At 44.3% G+C, this 17,114-nt stretch overlaps 1 protein-coding gene across 2 annotated transcripts in view; it reads right to left on the bottom strand.

The window, feature by feature from the left end:
- Positions 1–17,114, bottom strand: part of BCO1 (beta-carotene oxygenase 1) — a 58,197-nt gene that overhangs the window by 30,658 nt on the left and 10,425 nt on the right. Inside the window, exon 2 of one of the 2 annotated variants that reach the window (XM_065567648.1) lies at positions 8,041–8,252. Coding sequence is in view for 1 of the 2 variants with exons in the window: in XM_005292316.4 (XP_005292373.1) it covers positions 4,055–4,118 (64 nt within the window). In the remaining variant the exon portion in view is untranslated. Of the gene's footprint in view, positions 1–4,054; positions 4,219–8,040; positions 8,253–17,114 lie in introns of those variants that run through there. The other variant, XM_005292316.4, reaches the window with a different exon arrangement.

Below are 17,114 nucleotides of genomic sequence, written 5' to 3'. Positions count from 1 at the left end.
AATTCACTCTAATGCTCTCTCCCCTTCCACCTCACTCCTCCCAAAAAGGATACATATCTGGAGGGGGGAAAAACACTCTAAACACCTTCCCTGCTCCCCCCCTACAAAGAGTACATAAGATGCGTCAGTGCAGAGTTTCCCAAGGCACGGGGCAAAGGACTAGGCCAGGGGTGGGCAAACTTTTTGGCCCGAGGGCCACATTGGGGTTGCAAAATTGTATGGAGGGCCAGGTAGGGAAGGCTGTGTCTCCCCAAACAGCCTGGCCCATGCCCCCTATCTGCCCCCTCCCACTTCCTGACCCCTAACTGCCCCTCTCAGAACCCCTCACCCATCCAAGCCCCCCTGCTCCTTGTCCCCTAGCTGTCCACTCCCAGGACCCCCTACCCCTAACTGCCCCCTGGAATCCCCCCCCCCACTCCCTGTCCCCTGACTGCCCGGACTCCTATCCACACCCCTGCCCCCTGACAGGCCCCCTGGGACTCCCACGCTTATCCAACACCCCCCCATTCCCCATCCCCTGACCACCACCCCGAACTTCAGCCTCTTATCCAACCCCCTGGCACCGGCCCCCTTATCATGCCGCTCAGAGCAGCATGTCTGGCATCCGCGCCACCCAGATGTGTCAGTGCTTGAGTCTCCGCGAAGTCCATTCCTATCCACTCTTTTATGTTGTCAGTCCACCTTTTCTTCTGTCTACCTCTTCTTCTCTTCCCCTGTACTGTCCCTTGGAGGATGATCTTGGATAGGCCAGATGATCTTGTTACATGGCTATACCACTTCAGCTTGCGCTTCTTCGTGGTCGTCAGGAGGTCTTCAGATGACCCAGCGCGTTGAGTGATGATGTTGCGGACCCCTTCATTAGTGACATGGTTGAAGTAGGAGATGCCCAGGATTTTACGGAAGTATTTCATCTCTACTACCTGTATTTTCCATTCAAGTTCTGCCATAGGGTCCATGTCTCGCACGCATACAGAAAAATGGAGATGACCAATGCTTGCAGCAATTTCAGTTTGGATTCCAGGGAAGATGTTCTTATTCCTCCAAATTGGCTTTCGCTTTGCCACTGCTGCTGTTTGCGCAATTCTTGCCAGAATTTCTGCTTTGGATCCTTCATCAGTGTTGATTTCCCCCAAATATTTGAAATGTTTCACTGTCTCCAGTTCTTGTCCACTGACAGTGATATGTGAGCTAATCCCATCACGTTTGTTTGTCATCAGCTTGGTTTTCTCTGCTGTATTTTGCGGAGGTTTCATCCAATCGTTTAACAAGGTTGGCAAGTTCATCTTCGCTGCCTACCAGGCCGTCAATGCCATCAGCGAACCGAAGATTTGAGACTGTTCACCCCCCAGTGCTGACTGTGCATATGTGATCTTCTAGGGGATCAGTCATTATGTGCTCCAAGTAGATGTTGAACAGTGTGGGCGAAAGAAAGCAGCCATGCCAGACTCCAGCAGTGGTGCGAAACCACACTCCTATTGTGCCATTGACGAGAACTGCACTGCTGGCCTTGGCATACAGTTGTTTAATGGTAAGAATAAGGTTACAACCAACATTGTACTTCTTCATGGTTGCCCAGAGAGCTTCGGTGCCATACTCTGTCAAATGCCTTCTTGAAGTCAACAAAGACATGGTAGATGTCCTGCTGGTGTTGTAAGGACTTCTCACATAAAACACGATGGTTGAAAATCTGTTCTGTGGTACTTCTTCCAGCATGAAAGCCAGCCTGTTCTTCAGCAATGATGTTATCCGCTTCTGGCTTCAATCTGTTCAATATGACTTTCAACATCACTTTGCTGAATTTGCAATTAAGCTTATGGTCTGGTCATTTTGACACAATTGCAGGTGGCCTTTCTTTGGCAGAGAGATGATTAGTGACTGTGTCAACGTGAGAATCACTCACAGGTCTGCCAGATCTTGTTGCAGATCTTGGTGAGTACATCTATTACTATTTCTCCTCCGAATTTCATCAATCATCAAGACAAAGAATGGAACAGTCTTACAGAAGAAAGGACATCATCAATAGGTGGACAAATCTAAACTTCTGAGCACACCTAACATCTGTTTCCTACCAACCCCATGCAAGAGAAGGAAGCCACTGATGCATGGAGGTGCAGCAAAGCATCTGCACAAAAGGCAGCCCAGGGCACTGGGAAACATAGGTGAGACAGACAGCCACTGTTTCAGCTACTAGTGCATGGGCTGCATAAGCAGGTGACCTGTCTTAGGCACCTAGCTCCAGGAGAGGATTCATAGCTGAGGCTCCCAAGCAGAGTCAGCCACTTAGGTGCCTAAGCCCCTCTCTTCTCTCTGCCCCTCACCTCAGCATATCATTCCAGGCTAGTTTAGGCAGCTCCCTGCTCAGCCGTCCGGCTTCTGAAAATCCCTTCCGTACACAAAACTCTTTCCTCGTGCATTATAGTGGGAGGGACAGAGCCTAACTCATGGCTGAAGATTCCACTGAGCAGCAGGCCACCTTGAGGTCAAACATTGCAATGCTGAGCAGAGTAATGCTTAAAGTACCTCTAAGGATCTGGGCCCTAGTGAGATTTTTTTTCCCCTCCATCTGCAAAGTGGAGATAATGATATTTTCCTCTGTCCCCTGAGGGATGTGAACATGAATCCATAAATGTTTGAAAAGTGATCAGATATTACAGTGATGAAGTCATGTTAAATGAGCATGTTATTAGACAGGATAGCACAGTGAGATGCCAGTGAAGTTCCTAGAAACAAGGAAAGCCAATAAAGGCCTCATAAATGCAGACTGAGATCAGTACATACAGTGAGTGATAATACAAGCCACTGAAAAATACACAGAGAAGGGGAGGCGTGCGTAGCTGACTGAAAAAATATTGAATGTTTAAAGATTCTCTTTGTTTTCACAACCAATAAGTAACTGGACTAGCATCTGTTTTAAGTGTGTTCTATTCTGAAAAGTGACTTTAAAAATTGCCATTGTGGGATTCTGTGTTTATTGTCTCTGCACCATGACCTAAACCTGGAATCTGAGAGTCAAGCTGGGTCCTCTGAGGCACTGCATCTCTACCCATAAAGATTTTGCAGGTGAGATTTTAAGTAATTCTGGTTGAGGATTGCAAGCCAGAATACATAGAATCCAGTTCACCCCTTATCTGTGTTAGCCACGATTACAGGAGTGAAAGCAATACAATCTTGTTTTTGTCTCTAACATCAGCAGATGTTACTCTGAATTCATACCAGGGGCAGATCGTTTGATTAAGAAGGTGCCACTTTTGCCACTTGCTGTTCCGACAACAACCACTCTTTATAAATCATTCTTTATCTCGCTGCATCACAAAACTCTTTAGAATGAAATAAAATGTGGCAATCAAATCAAGGTAAAAATACTAACCATGGTCACAGTATCTACTGAAATGACTTCACCCAAAATGCATTTAAAAAAAATGATTTTCATTAAATCACCAACTTAAATCATATGACTTTAAATTATCCTGACTCAGGAGAACCGTTCCTTTTTCTCTGGCTTGTTCTGCCCTCTTTGTAATAAAGCCACTTGGCATTAGTTATGTCTGCCTTTCTATTTGTCTTTAGAAACAGCTCTACAAAGAGTTACAGTCCCTCTCTCCGTCTCCAGGAAGTGAAAATGACAATGTCAGCCACTCCTCTGAACTGAACATGAAGAAAGTGACTAGGCTAGTGACTGACTACGGAAAGAGGGAGAAACTGAAAGGACAAAGAGAAAGGGAGGGAATTGGGGTAGCACCAGATCTGAATCCACCTGACTTTGCCGGCAACCACCAGTTTCAGTGACTCCTTTTCAAACTTACTTGCAGGAAATGTACACCCGGAAATGTACACCCAAAATGTCCATAAAGTGAGAAAAGTCCTGCAATTAGGGGGTAGAAATAAGATCTGATCTCAATCTTCTAAACAGCCATTCATCTCTCTCTCATATTCTCCCTTTCATTAGACCCAGCAATTCCCCTTCTCAGTGTTGTCTTGGGGAAACAAGTGCCAGATTATTAACTCATTTGAAAACACAAAAATACCCACCCAGTTTGGAACAGATTGTCCTTACCTTTCACCTCTGCTTTTATAGGTTCTGGGTGCTCCTCTTTATTTCTACCAAAGATCACATCCATGTCTGCTGCACTTAAACAATCTGTATATCCCCTGCACAGCTGGTGTTGCTCTTGTGGTCCCCTCTCTGACTGGGCTGCGAACAGCTCTTTCCTGTTATTTATAGGCCAAAGTGCGCCTCCAGCCAGCTGCTGGTGGCTGATAGTCTGTCAATTTACAATAGCTGTTCTTTAATCCTTAGCACATATAATACTATAATTCTCTCCCTCCCTCTCCACACTTAACTCTTTATCTCTATTCCTTTGATAGACAGAGAGAACTAATTCATTTGCCTTTTTGCTCATGATTGAACAAGAGATCAGTTCGGCAGGGGACTATTGTCTGATCCCACCTGAATCCCAGGGATTCTGAGAAACTTTGGTTATTGATTAGATAGGGATCCTTGCCCGTATGACAATGCTGAAGGAAAGAGCAAAAAGCCTCCACCTGCTACTGTGATCCTGTTTTTTAGGAGCTAATAAAAAAAAAAAAAAGTCTCCAGAGCTGATCACATCCTTCTCTTTGGAATACAAGCTTGTGCCATTCTGAGAAGTAGCAGAAAATGATCAGTGCACAGCTCTGTGCTTTATTTTTTGAACAGACTGTTGAAAAGTAAGCTAAAGGGCACCTCTCTGAATGACAAATGACTGTCTTCACAAACAAGGGCTGTAACATCACTCAAATCATGTAATGGTGAGTAAGCGGGGTTAGGGACCTTTATTATTTTTTTTTAAAGAGTTAACTTCACTGCTTTTGTTTCAAGATTAGGTTCTTAGCTGATTCCAGTGTTGTTCATTTTGAAATCCTCCCGTCAAAGAATTATTTCAATATAAAGCATGTGATTGCAGAGCAAACCAAGGGACTACATTTAACATGAACGATAAGACTCCTTGTACAACTGAATATTATACAACTTTATGTGAGATTACCTTGGAAGTCAGAGACTTATTTGTTCCCATAATATGTTTAAATCACCTCCTAACAGCTGATTAAGCAATGAAAATATTTACATGCTTATTTTATGTAAAATGGAGCTTTCATTACCTATGACAGCTCTTGCTTGCTTGTGGATATTACTCCTTTTGTCCTTACTCGCAGTCTTCCCACAGGTCTGCCTTAGAGTGACCAGACAGCAAATGTGAAAAATCGAGACGGGGTGGGGGGTAATAGGAGCCTATATAAGAAAAAGTCCCAAAAATTGGGACTGTCCCTATAAAATCGGGACATCTGGTCACCCTAGTCTGCCTTCACACTGCACAGTTCCTCAAGGCAGTCAGCGTGCCTTCTTCTCCATTTGGAAAACACCTCACACACCGTGGGCTCCAAGAGAAATAAAGGATAATACAGTAACACAATACAGCTTCTAAATATGGAAATAAAGGTACTTTGCTGGAGTCTGTAGCATTAGTGAAGAAGCACCAGGATTTTAACAGTGAGGGCTTGAGAGGGGAGGAATCAAAGGTGACCCTCCATCACACAGGCTTAGTAATAGGTTTGTTAGCAGTGATAGAGAATGGAGAGCATTTGGGAGGAAAGATAAGGGGCCTGATTCTCACACTACACCCCTTTTTCCCCCCTGTGCTCAGAGCCTCACTTGCAACATAAGGTTCTCCACTGGCCCTAGTCCCTGCCCTGATGAAGAGGGCACGGCCAGAGTGGACTGCACTGGGCGAATAAGAGAGCAGCGGAAGCAGAACGTAAAGCAGGCCTGAGTCTCATTTAATTTACATCAGGAGCCAAACAGGTCCCTGCACAGTCCCAGAAAATGGGGAGCACAACGATGGCTTAAAACCACTTTTGCTCCTCACTTCCTTCCTGGCCTTCGGGAGGTAACTGAGAATCAGCCCCAAAGAGTCTGACCCTGTTGCAGTTAAGCTGATGATGGGACAACCTGTGATGTATAGGAAGATTTGCAAATCGCCAGCGGCAGTTGCAATAATGAGAATGGCTGAGAATAAACCAGAGAGAAGGTGTAAAGGGAGAAAAGGAGGCTGCCAAGGACAGAGCCATGTGGGAATCTCACAAACAATGGGAAAGAGGAGGACCCACTAAAAGAGATGCTGAAGAAACTGTCAGAGAGGTAAGAGGAGAGTTATGAAGGTCAAAGGAGAAGAAAAGACACTGAGGAAAGTTTGATTTTTAAGAACAGGCTGGACAAACACCTGTCAGGGTTGACTTACTTTTACTTGGCCATGCCTCAGCACAGGGGGATGGACTAGATGCCCTCTCGAGGTCCCTTCCAACCCTACATTTCTACGAGTGACAATGTAAAATCAGCATAGAGATCCAGGGGCGGAGCCAGGTTTTGCAATGGGTCATTGGTCATGGGCTGGAGAGCGAGACCACCCCGCACTCACCCGGCATGCGGGGCTCCAATGCACACAAGCCTGGGCCCAGCTCCCCTCTCCACACATTGAAACCTGGCACACGAGGTCACAGTATCTCTCAGATCTGGCCTGGCTGTCCCTTCGTCATGACTGAGGGGTGGCCAGGCCAAAGTGACCTCATGCACCACGTTGCAATGCCCAGAGCGGGGAGCTAGGCCCAGCCCGCAGGACAGGAGATACTGCTGCCAAGTGAATGCAGGGCAGGCTCACTCTCCAGCCTCCAAAAGGTGCCATCCATACACCTAAAGGCTGCCAGGGGGGCAGTTACCCCCTGGAACCTATTAACTCCGCCACTGGAAAGACCTAGGATGATGTGGATAGAGTACAGGCCTTGAGATATGTCCAGGAAGAGGTCATTAGAAAACTTGGTGAGAGTAGTTTGAACGGAAGACCATGCAGCTACTCCGCCCCCCTGAAAAATCAACCCGAATGTGTACTTTGCTGCTTAGATTTAGGTTTTGATACTTAAACTTTAAAGAGCCATTTTTGAAAGTTTTGGCAAGTATATTATAGCACTTAGCTAATACAGTATTTGCAGCCTTACAAAGTTCAATTCTCCCACTTGCCTGGGGTAAGTAAATTTTTCCAGTGTTTTAGTTTGCCTTCATCATCATGCTAATGATGGCATTTGCATTTGAGGTGATGAATTTTCATGGTATTTTTACAGAACTGTATTTTTCCTCCCTTTATGTTCAACCAGTAATATTACATACCGTATTATTACATTTATTTTAAAATAATATTGTTAGCAAAAGAAAAAGGTGGGAATTGGATAAAATTTCTGATTTCCGTATCACTTAATAGAGTTTCTACCTCTGTGGTAGACTGAGTCCTCTGCTTTGGGAGTTTATTTACCCTAGAGCAAATGCTTTCTCGGCAGATGTGGACAGTAGATTATTTCTTGGTTGATGGTTTCTTGGCCTAATATGGATGGTGGCGGGCAGTCAGAGCATGGCAGGGGGTGATTTCAGTCTCTCTTGCCTTTCTCTTTTGATTTGCTTTGAAATTCAAAGAGAAGAGTATATAGTGTTACCAATAAGATCCTCCCTGAGATCTATGCTGATTGTCAGCACAAAATGGTGCATGCTCAGAGTTAATCTGAGAGCTTGCCCTGGAAGCGTTTACTCTGCTGTACTCTGGTTTTGGATCAAACTCTCTTTATAAAATGGAAGACAAAGAACATAGCACAGGACTACACCTTTGCCTCGCTCCGTGGTAGGGACACCCCGCAGCTCTCAGATCTTGGTTTGCCAGAGGCAGGTGAGGGCACTGAAGTGACATGAGATCAGTACCCAGGACTATAGCTCTCTGCCTCAGCAGACTGTATAAGCCAAGGCAATCGGGTTATCAGTGTGTTGCCCAGGTAGACCACGTTCTACGGCGTCCCATTTTAAGTCACCTTATTTCAAGATGGAAGCAGACAGTTCCCGATGCAGGGAACAAAGATAATGAATGGGAATGGAGGAGGACCACAGGAGGAGAAAGTGAGGAAATATAGGTTTCTTTTAACTTCGAGATAAAATAATGAATCAGGCCAATGGTTACATATCAGCCTTACCTCAGTACAGCCTGCCGCTGGCAGCGTGAACAGCCATTTTGCTGTTCCTTGAGAGGAGTGGAAAGAGGCCCATACTGTCTGACTGCTGAATCTTGAGCTGATGTGCACAGGTTCAACAAAAGAGCCTGAAAGCAGGTCTCCGGGGTGGTGCTTTGGTGGCTGTGTTGAGAACACTGTCGCTGTGTGTTTTTTATGCACTGTATCTCCGAGGCCTGTGGGTACAGAAAGTTGGAGGTTTTATGCAAATGATACAATGTCCTAATTTGAATAATCAATATATACATTACCTCGTTTACAAAAGTTATCCTCTCACAAATTCTTCAGTTCCTCATCTCCCACCCCTTGTCAAATCTATCCTTTACCCCCTCAAGTTTCCGCTCCTTTCCCTCTCCCTGGATTTCCCAACTCACCACCCCACACTGACTCCCGTCACGTTTTCTCCAAGTCCCCCTTTTAAATCCCTTGCCTGCACCATCTAGAGCCCCCACTTAAAGATTCCCCTCCACCTTTCTGTCTTGTTCTCTCTCTCTGTCTTCCACTTTCCCCATCCACACTCTACCTCTTCCCATCCCCGAGCTTCTCTCCCACCTACGGCACAGTCCCAAACTACACACAGTCAAAGAGTGATGCATTACATGGCACGGCCTGGCATTGCTCTCACCGTATCTCTGTGGCCATGACAGCTGGGAGCGACACTCAAGGGGGAATCTTTAAGGCTAGTCCTGGAGGACTGCCTAGAGCAAACTATAGCCATAGAAATGCAGTTGAGAGTTCTCCAAATGTAGATGATATTTGGGAGCCAGGTGGAAACCACTCAGAGTCAGATCCCTCCCAGCCAAAGGGCTGCTTTACATTTCTGAGCACTTTTCCTGGAAATAGAGTTTGGCAGCCATTTAATACTCAGTCCAGGGCAGACTGTTGCCGAGGGGAGCCAGACACACAACATACGTCTATATTAGACAGTGTTGCACTTCTTTTCTAGCACAGGTGCTAATAACAGTGAAAGATATAGCGCTGACTGAACTCAGGACATTTTGTGCCTTTCTCCTGTCAATACTAGCAATGACACTGTTACTAAAAATAGTGCCACTGCACCAGTGCTGACCAATGGAAACAAAATTTTCCAGGCCAAACAAGACCAAGTCTTGTTTCTTTATTATAAAATAAATAAATTCAAACTGTAAGCATGTTTGCTTTTGTGTATGGAAAAACAGCAGTGAGTGTTTCACACAGATCTACTTATAGCTGTGTGATAATATAAACATAATGAAGCAATCTGTTTACCTTTGGACTTGTAGTTTGTCTACTCAAGAAGTAGATTAATACCTTGCTAAGCAGATGAGCAATGATATTATTGCTTATATGTATTTTCAAACACAAGTATTTATCAAAATCACTTTAATTTCAAGGTCCTTCAGTAGTAAAAGTCAAGTTATCATCAATGCTTGTAAGTGAAGGTACACATTGTTGGATTCAGTTTCTAACCTACCCTGACTACATTTTCCCATCTATTATTACTTTACCAGATATGAACTGTAATAGCAGAACTGATATCTTACTGAAATTATATTGACTGATATCTCATTGTGCCAGGAGATGTAAGCTGTATTTTTTAATCTTTGTTAACTATTGCCTTGTGAACTTGATCTCCTTTTGAAAAAAAAAAAAAAAAAAGAGAGAGAACATTCAGCTTTATCATCATCTATGAATAATTCCTATACCCAGTGTAAACACTTATAAACAATTATTGACATCTACTGATAACATTCTTAGCTATACTATCAATAGCTAATATGTTATAATAATTGGACTTGTTTACCAATAATGTTTTGACCAAAATAATTGTTTCTATAAGGAATTTTTTTTTTAAATGACGAGACTTCTCTTTTCCTACATTCATCTTTGTTCATTCTACATATAGAAGATGTGATCAGCAATAATTCATCATTTAAGTAAATACTCCACAAAACCATTAAGTAAGGGTATGTCGACACAGCAAATAAAAGGTGTGTTCTTAACTCAGATTAGCTAAGCAGTTTTAGCTAACCTGGGTTAAAACAGCAGTGAAGACACAGCACCTCCGCTTTTAACTCAGATTAGCAGCTCAAACTAATGCCTACAGGGAATTGGGGTTGAACTCAAGCTGCTAACCTGATCTAAAGGCCAGGTAGCTGTGTTTTCACTGCTATTTTAACTCAAGTTATTTGCAGCATAGACATACCGAGAGTAAAGGTTGCTCAAGGCTATTACCAATTGAGCCAACATTAATATCCACACCAACCTCCACTCATTGTGTCATCAAAACACCCTAACATTCAATGATGTCTGATTCCACAACAGCCTCCTCCTCCATTATAGCGTGTAACCAAGCACAATCCACACCTTCACTTACTCACTATCACACTCAGCCACGTAATCCTAACGACAACCTCCAACAACGCCAGGCCATTTATGTGCTTTAATGTTCAACCAGCATGTTCTAGAATTTACCGAGACATGTTTCTGTCTGCATGAGTATGGAGAATATATCTAAATCTCACGGAGGCTGGAGTTAGGCTGTGTGACTGAGTGAGATTGTGATGGAATGGTGGTGGTATGAAGGCATCTACAGTAGGAGAGATCAATGGGATTCCACTGTATTTCCTATTATCTTCTAGTTTACGGTGTTTGGTAGAATTTTAAAAGCCCAAAGTGTTTTTTTCCCTTCATTGCATTTTTAATTTTTCAGTCAGCAGATTAATCTGCAGCTGTTTGCAGGCACCCTGCTGCCTAGCCCAGTGTGGCCAAGCCGCCAGAACAGCGGACTAGGACTCAGGAGTTTGGTTTCTACTCTGTTCTTTGTCATGGGTCTGCTGTATGACTTTGGGCTCTGTACCTCAGTTTCCCCATCTGTATAATGGAGATAATGATATTTATCTACTTTGTAAAGTTGCCATCTACTGATGAAACGTATTGTAGAAGAGCTTTATTATTATTATTAATGAATCCCACCTGTTGTAATCCTTTTCTCCTGTAGCAACTGACTCCTAGCCTTATGTCAGTTGCTCCTCTCCTCTAAGCTCAGCAGTAGCTCAATAAGCAGAAGATAAACTAAGCACCAGTTTAAACATAAGAAACAACAGGTCTGGTTCTGCTCTCACTTACACCCGAGAGAAGTAGGAGTGACTCCACTCATGTCAGTGGAGTTGCAATGGCTGGAAGTTCTGAATCAAGCCAACCTTTTTGCAGCTCTGTCCATGCTATGGACAACTTTGTGTTCAACCATTCTTGTCCAACACTGCAAAGCTAGTTAATATTTTACCCAGGTCGGGGAAGTTTAGAATGATAAATTCGCAGCCCAGGTCTCTAATTAAGATACCATCTAAATTATACCATTAGTGAGCTGTCAATACATATCAGCAGATATCCCATACAGCCCTTCCACGTGCTATCTGAGTTCAAGGCTAACCCTGATGCTCAGCGCAGGGGACATATTACCAGCATGATCACGAGACACTCTTTGCATATGCTTCTCCCCCAGTGACCTTGACAGCAATCAAGTGTAGGAAGGGGCAAGAGATGCAGCAGTCTCGGCTGGGGAGGGAGTAGGAGACTGCAATTGAAGAAACTTTAAATTTCCTCTAAAAATATGCCAAGGGCTGAATGGAAGAATGGGAGGCCAATCTGCCCCAGAGAGCAACCATGCCCTATTCTCCCAACTGCCCCTTGCTACAAGAGGAATGTTTCATTTAGCACTATGCAGTGTGGTAGCCACAAGATGGGTGAGATAATATCTTTTATTCTTTATCTGTGAAGAAGAGCCTGTGTGAGTGCACAAGCTTGTGTCTCTCACCAATAGAAGTTGGTCCAATAAAAGATATTACCTCCCCCACCTACTCTCTCATTTGGCACTCACCCCACATAGGCCTGTTTTGTTCACTTGTCTGTGATGGTTTATCACTTACTTGTAGAGATGGGTGAATAATTCCCAACGAGTGATGTATTGAATGCGTTGCACCTCTCTGTTTGCAAACTGTCCATGAGCAAATCTATTTGCTGTTTGAACGTTTTCACCAAATATGTCATTTTTATTTATGGCAAAGGGGCCTGCAGCTTTTGACTGGTGTTTTTTTTTTTTTTTAAATAAATCAAAACAAATAAATTAATCACTTCAGTGGCTAATTTTTTGTCTGAAGCTCATTCATTCACCTAACAGCGCTGTAGCCACATTGTCCCATCCATGGCATAAACACAAAGGGATGTTAGATCCCTATCAGCTCTGGCACCGCTAGACTTATAGTGCAGCTAGGCCCTAAAACATTTTGCTCAAAAAGTACGTAGTCTTCCAAATCCTTCTTTCCATATGAAATGAGAGATTTTCTCACCAAGGTTCTGATACCAGCCTCTCCACGTTCTAGTGTCCAAAACTGGAATGCAAGTTAATTTTTGTACCCAGTAAAGATAAGTTATCAAGCAAGAGTTAATTTGCTAATTAAGATAATATCTCAATTGCCCTATGGCACAGCTCACTGGTGAGCTCGGTAGGCTGCTGTGTGGAACAGGTCAGAAAACTGAAAAAAACCTGTCAGCCAGTGACCCAATCAGATTCTGTGCTGTGCCTCTCAGGAGGTGCAGAGAAACAGAGGAGCAGGTGGAGAGAAGGTGGCTGCAAACTCTCTTTGCTACTTCCTAATGCTAGGCTGCTCTCTGGGTGGCATGGCCTTTGCACAAATTAAAGCAGCCCTAGATATTACTCTCATTTAGGGCAGCCTTACCTGCTTCCCTATGCGCTGTTCTGCAGCCCCCTCCTGCTTTCAACATGCTCCTGTCTCACTCCCAGCCAGCCCCCAGGGGCAGTACCCAAGGGCAGCTGTCTATGTTGGCCCTGCTCCACTGGAGGCATTCCCCAGAGGGTTGCTGCAGCCCCTTCATGCCACTGAAGCAGAGTAAAGTGGCTGTAGCAGGGCCTAGAATCCATCTCAAGGCCTTTTCTTCAAGGTTCATTCTTGAGAACGAGAGGGTGGCGTCTACAACAAGAATAAAAACTACTTGAAAGCCATAAAATAGACAGAAAATGGCCCAGCATGGGGGTCAACCCAGCCCTGCAACCCATGTGTGTGGAGCCTGTCTTCCCAAAGTCATTCTCTCTTGCAAGCAGCTGGTCTTATAGCCCGTCCCCCTGAGCGTATGTGGAAGGGTTGGGGGAAACTAGCTAGAGTTAACCCCTTAGAGACCAGAGCACCACTATTCACACCACAAACTTGGGTTCAAAGTTAACTGGAGCATCCTTACATCAGACTGGCCTGGAGACAGCCTGGTTTTGTGGTTAAAGCCCCACATGAGGACTCAGGAGTAGAACTGGTTAAAAACTGGGAACATATTTTAAAAAAGAATTGGCCCCATTTTATGTTGAAATATTTCAAAATTCAAAAAATTTCAACCCAGCTCCACTCAAGAGGAGCGCTGGATTCAATTCCCTGCTCTGCCACAAACTTGCTGAGTGACCTTGGGAAGGTCACTTCTTCTCTCTGGGCCTCAGATCCCCGTCTGTAAAATGAGGGTAACAATGCACTCCTTGTCTGCCCGAGCTCTTTAGATTGTTAAACTCTGTGAGGCCAAGGCTGTTTGTATAGGACCTACCACAATGGAGTTCTGATCTCATTTGAGGCCACTGCTGTAATATTAAACAATCAATGGTGATGTTGCAGTCAGGATGGGGAGAGGCTGCCCAGTGCAGCACTCAGGTAAGCCCATCCTATGGCAGAGGTTAGGACGCACTGGGTAAATATGTAATAATATGGGCTAGTAACAGTGTGATAGTCTGAGCACAGGGCCAGGATAAGCACCTACAGACTCAGCAATTACAGGGAAATCCCATTTTTCGGCCCTTGAGTGGAAGCAAGTATTAAAGTGAAAGTAGATTTAATGAGCTAATGGAGGTTATGTCCTGTAGAGCACTGGTTCTCAACCAGAGGTCCAGGGACCCCTGGGGGGCTATGAGTAGGTTTCGGGGGGCCACCAAGCAGGCCCACATTACACTCGCTGGGGCCCAGGGTAGAAAGGCGAAGCCCCACTCCATGGGGCTGAAGCCCAGGGCTCTGAGCCCCACCACCTGGGGTTGAAGCCAAAGTCTGAGCAATGTAACTTCGCAGGAGCCCCTGTGGCATGGGGCCAGAGGCAATTTTATATGCAGAAAACCAATTATTGTGGCACAGGTGGGCCCTGGAATTTTTATAGCATGTTGGGGGGGGCTCAGAAAGAAAAAGGTTGAGAACCCCTGCTGTAGAGCACTCTTTGAAGAGACCCCATAATACCTTAGACAAACCTTTCTAAGGAAACTAAAACACCAACCCCCTCCAATGTAGCTTGGGCAGCAACGGAGCTGTGTTATAGAGCACTGAGAATAAAGAACAGGAGTACTTGTGGCACCTTAGAGACTAACACATTTATTTGAGCATAAGCTTTCGTGGGCTACAGCCCACTTCATCGGATGCATGGAGTGGAAAATACAGTAGGAAGATAGATAGATACACACACACATATATATATATATATATATATATATATATATATATATATACACACACACACACACATGTGCCAGCAATGCCCCTCTGCCATGTACATTGGCCAAACCAGACAGTCTCTACGTAAAAGAATAAATGGACACAAATCAGACATCAAGAATTATAACATTCAAAAACCAGTTGGAGAACACTTCAATCTCCCTGGCCACTCGATTACAGACCTAAAAGTCGCAATATTACAACAAAAAAACTTCAAAAACAGACCCCAACGAGAGACTGCTGAATTGGAATTAATTTGCAAATTGGACACCATTAAATTAGGCTTGAATAAAGACTGGGAGTGGATGGGCCATTACACAAAGTAAAACTATTTCCCCATGCTTATTTCTCCCCCCCTGCCCGAGTTCCTCAGATCTTCTTATCAATTGCTGGAAATGGGCCATTTTCATTACCACTACAAACAGTTCTTTTTCTCTCCTGCTGATAATAGCTCACCTTAACTGATCACTCTCCTTATAGTGTGTATGGTATTACCCATTGTTTCATGTTCTCTCTGTATATCTATCTATCTATCTATCTATATCTTCCTACTGTGTTTTCCACTGCATGCATCCGATGAAGTGGGCTGTAGCCCACAAAAGCTTAAGCTCAAAAAAATGTGTGTTAGTCTCTAAGGGCAGGTCTTCACTATAGGAGGGAGGTCGATTTAAGATACGCAAATTCAGCTACGCGAATAGCGTAGCTGAATTCGACGTATCGCAGCCGACTTACCCCGCTGTAGGGACGGCGGCAAAATCGACCTCTGCGGCTTCCCGTCAATGGCGCTTACTCCCACCTCTGCTGGTGGAGTAAGAGCGTCGATTCAGGGATCGATTGTCGCGTCCCAACGAGACGCGATAAATCGATCCCCGAGAGGTCGATTTCTACCCGCCGATTCAGGCGGGTAGTGTAGACCTAGCCTAAGGTGCCACAAGTGTTCTTTTTGCGGATACAGACTAACACGGCTGCTACTCTGAAACCTGAGAATAAAGAGATGATCTGAACAGGGGAAGGCAATGGTCCAGATAGTAGGCTTCCAATGTAAATCAGACCTAACTGCAAGAGTCAGTGCTTTGGGGTAATGAATATCATAGCCTTTATCCTAGCAGAAGACATACAGGCTGAGAATGTCACTGATGTCTAGATGGTTGTTGTGGCTGCTGTTGCATTTGCCTGCTGATTTCACCAGAGATTTTCTATCAAACTCATTGGAATCCTAGATTACTTTGAGCCTTTTCAGGGAGCGGCTTGACATAGTTATTTATAGGTTTAGCCAAAACTAGATAATATAGGAGAGTTTGCTAACAAAGAAATGTGGGAAAGGCACATTTAGAAATAAGCCATCATATCAGAAAAACCTTGTTACTGTGTCACAAAAGTAAAGCATCTTCTCTGGCTATAGATTATAAAAGAACAAATTCTGCACATGTTGGAGTCATTCTCCCTGATTGTTTTATAAGCAAGCATTTAAGTAGAACTTATCCTAAGTCCTGCATAGCTACCTGAAGCTCTCATTGTCTTTAGCCTAGCTACAAGGTGAATACCATATTTTACATGAGTGAATAACAAATAAGAATTGGATTTATCAGGAACTATTTCAACCTGGTGTATATCACACTCAACAGTTAATATGTAGGTTGGTTTTAGAGGGTACTTGATAAGTACGGCCCAAGGACTGATCCCAATAAAAAGCCTAATACTAAATTTGAGTCCTAACCTTAGCTGGAGGCTTAACCCTACCCCGTTCTCCAGGTTGGCCTGAACCATCCTCCCAGCTATGGCCACAGCACATCACCAAAGCAGAAAGCATTCAAATGTTCACAGATTCCATGGGTTTGTGCCTATGTCACAAATACTGGGCCTTTGGTTGTAGATTCAATTTATTTTAATGGGACCGTCCTTTTGTTCTGTGTTTGTACAGCCCTTAGTACCATGTGGTCCTGATCCATGACTGAGGCTCATAGATACTATGCTAATACAAATAATTAAAACACAAAGCTACTCTTGAATAGAATTAGTCCCAGACTAAGTCATGGGAACAAAGAGGGCACCTCTTTCAGGTTAGCAATGAACTTGATTTAATTCTCTCTGCCTCCACGGTGATGCAGCTAGGATAACCTAGACACTACATATCCCCACTTAAAGATGGGGAGGGAATTAATCTCTTCTCTGTGGTCCCTTTTCACCTACATAGATGCATTCCAGGCCACATCAGGCAATTGCTTACACCCCAACCATTCTCCAGGGCTGCAATAACCCAAAGTTAGGGCCCTACCAAATTCCTGGCCATGAAAAATGCATCACGGACCATGAAAGCTGGTCTTTTGTGGGCTTTTATCCTATAGCATACAGATTTCACGGGGGAGACCAACTTTCTCAAATTGGGGGTCCTGACCCAAAAGGGAGTGGCGGAGGGGAATCACAAGGTTATTTTAAGGTGGTCACAATTTATTTCTGTGCTGCCTTCAGAGCTGGGCCGCTGAGAGCAGCGGCCAGGGCCAGCTCTAGGTTTTTTGCCGCCCCAAGCAA

This window comes from Chrysemys picta, chromosome 14 (genome assembly GCF_011386835.1).
Source record: "Chrysemys picta bellii isolate R12L10 chromosome 14, ASM1138683v2, whole genome shotgun sequence".
Classification (NCBI taxonomy): domain Eukaryota; kingdom Metazoa; phylum Chordata; order Testudines; family Emydidae; genus Chrysemys; species Chrysemys picta.
Note: the sequence above shows the minus strand (reverse complement) of the source record. Positions and strands in the feature narration are given on the sequence as shown.